This window comes from Oratosquilla oratoria, chromosome 14 (assembly GCF_046742065.1).
Source record: "Oratosquilla oratoria isolate Oo_2021 chromosome 14, ASM4674206v1, whole genome shotgun sequence".
Lineage (NCBI taxonomy): Eukaryota > Metazoa > Arthropoda > Malacostraca > Stomatopoda > Squillidae > Oratosquilla > Oratosquilla oratoria.
Window position 1 is genome coordinate 16,942,152 of NC_134790.1, and position 2,500 is coordinate 16,944,651.

The following is a 2,500-nucleotide window of genomic DNA, read 5'->3' on the forward strand; positions in this document are numbered from 1 at the left end:
CCTCTTATTCATTTAGATCTTGTTTTTTAAATTACACTTTCTGACACACTGCAGTACGCTCACGTTCTTCAATATTCTGAACAACAATAGGAAAAAATCCCTATACATTTAAATAGATCATAACACAATACACGAGAGGATAATTATGTAAATTCACAGCCACAACGAAAGAACCACGAACTCAAACAAATATAGATTTTTACAGTGATTTTCAGCAACAATAGATCATGAATTCACTGATAGAGGTGCTAGTGACCTCATAAATATAAATTAGTCACATTTAAATTATAATTATATGTAAATTAGAGCTAATTCACGTAGTAAGTTTACGTTACTAGCCTAATATATATGCTCGTGTCACTTTGTCTCGATATGTTAGTATTTTCTATTTATTTCTCACACCTGTTAGAAATCTTTCTCTGTTGACATTTGATATTAGCTTTTCATATTTTGAAGTTTAATAGTGAATAATTCCTTACTAATCTTGGTTCAGTAGCGATAAAGAACATGACGAATAATGTCGACATGTTTCAATTCATAAAGACACGAACGGGCACCGATGCCATTTTGTGGGAGTTTTACACAAATTTGTGTGAGAAATTTGCTCACATGGGATGTTTTGTAAGCAAAATATATGTTGTAATGAACTTATTTGTGTATAAAATAATTCCTTCTTTTTGTGGGAAAAGCTGGGGTGAACATTCTACAGTTGATTATGGCCTGCCATACATAACCTAACCTAACCTATCCAAACTTAACCTAGCCTAACCTATGTTAGGGTGGAGATTCTATAGCTGATCAGTGGTAGGGAGGACTCTAGAATTGAGTGAATTTGGATTGGGAATGGAGGGATTGAGCAGTTGACAGGTGATCAGAGTGGAGGGGGGAAATTGGACAACTGATACCAAGATTATATTTTTTGTACTTTTTCATACCTAATGCATACAGCTGTATTCAATAGTTTATAAGCAAATTGTGACATTTAGTCGTGATCAATATTCCTTTTTTTTTTTTTCTGCGAGCAGAAATTTGCTTGTGCTCAAAATGTGCCTTCTCTACATTGTATGTGTGCACCCGCGCAAGTCCCCATCTGATCATTTAAGCGCAAATACGCACAATTTGTAAGTTTGTATTACATATTTCCTCCAATTATTGGTTTGACGATTGGCAAGTTACTACAATTTTAGAGAATTTATAAGCCGATGTTTGGGTGGAACTACTTTACTGAATGGATTTTAACATTATTTGAAAACATTGTGTGCCCACATTTTTTCTTAATGTGCGCTAGTTGTACAACATATGTGCGTCGCGCATGCGCACAGCTTAGAGGGAATGTTGGTCGTGACTTGAGAACATAAGAATGAAGGAGACTGCAAGAGACCATAAGCCCTACACTTTCACAATGTACGGATGAACACCACTTATGTTCCCCTATTACCTCCTATAATTAATTGTTTACTGACTTTCTCCTAGTTCGACTATGAACACTTCAAAGACATTTTTGTAACACCTTCTTCTAAGTCCTGTTCACTGACCTCTGCCTCAGTATGTTATTATAAACACCCTGTCCCTTGGGATAGTTCACTTAATTTCATATATACGTAGATGTTCACTATTCGTCAACCGCTACCTCACAGACAACACCCAGAGACGACACAGCCCCATTCTCTACAACCCACGTCGTCTCTTATGGCGCACTGTTGAGTGGTCCGCAATGTACTGTGTTCTTTTGCAGGAGAGCCCGTTTGCAACGCTTGCGGCCTCTACTACAAACTCCACGGGATCAACCGCCCACTCCAGATGAGGAAGGACTCCATACAGAGTCGCAAGCGGAAGCCCAAGAACAAGAAGGCGGAGGAAACGACCGAGGACAAGGAGAAGGACAAAAGGGCCGCAGGTGAGGAGGAGGGGGATGAGGAGGAAGAGGAGGTAGAAGAGGAGAAGGAAGAGGAGGAGTAGGAGAAAGAAGAGGAGTAGGAGTAGGAGAAGGAAGAGGAGGTAGAGGAGGAGAAGGGAGAGGAGGAGTAGGAGAAAGAAGAGGAGGTGAGGAGGAGGAATAGCTGGAAGAAGAAGAGGATAAGGAGGAGGAGGAGAAAGAAGATGAGGTGGAGAAGTGGAGGAGAAGGTGGAGGTGGTGATAGAGGAGAAGAGGTGGTGTAGTAGGAGGAGGAGGAGGAGGAGGAGGAGGAAGAGGAGGTAAGGAACTGGAGAAGGAGGAGATGGTGAATGTGGAAGAGAAAGAAGAGCAGATGGAGAAGTAGAGGAGGAGGGGGAGGAGGAGGTGGTGGTGGTAGAGGAGAGGAGATGGGAAAGGAGGAGGAGGAAGAGGAGGAGGAGGAGGAGAAGGGGAGTAGGTGGTAACAGTGTTGGTGATGGGGGAGGAGAAGGAGGAGGTGGAGAAGGAAGAGGAGGAGAAGGGGCAAGAGAAAGACCAGGAGGAATAGGTAAAAGTGGAGTTAAAGATGGAGGAGGAGGAAGAGAAAATGAAGAGGTGAAAGGA

The 2,500-nt window shown here is 41.8% G+C and overlaps 1 protein-coding gene across 2 annotated transcripts in view; it reads left to right on the top strand.

The window, feature by feature from the left end:
• The window catches only part of LOC143032741 (uncharacterized), a 311,331-nt gene that overhangs the window by 304,973 nt on the left and 3,858 nt on the right, over window positions 1-2,500 (top strand). For both annotated transcript variants that reach the window (XM_076197699.1, XM_076197701.1), the window contains one exon: window positions 1,736-1,897. In XM_076197699.1, the coding sequence (XP_076053814.1) occupies window positions 1,736-1,897 (162 nt within the window). The remainder of the gene's footprint in view (window positions 1-1,735; window positions 1,898-2,500) is intronic.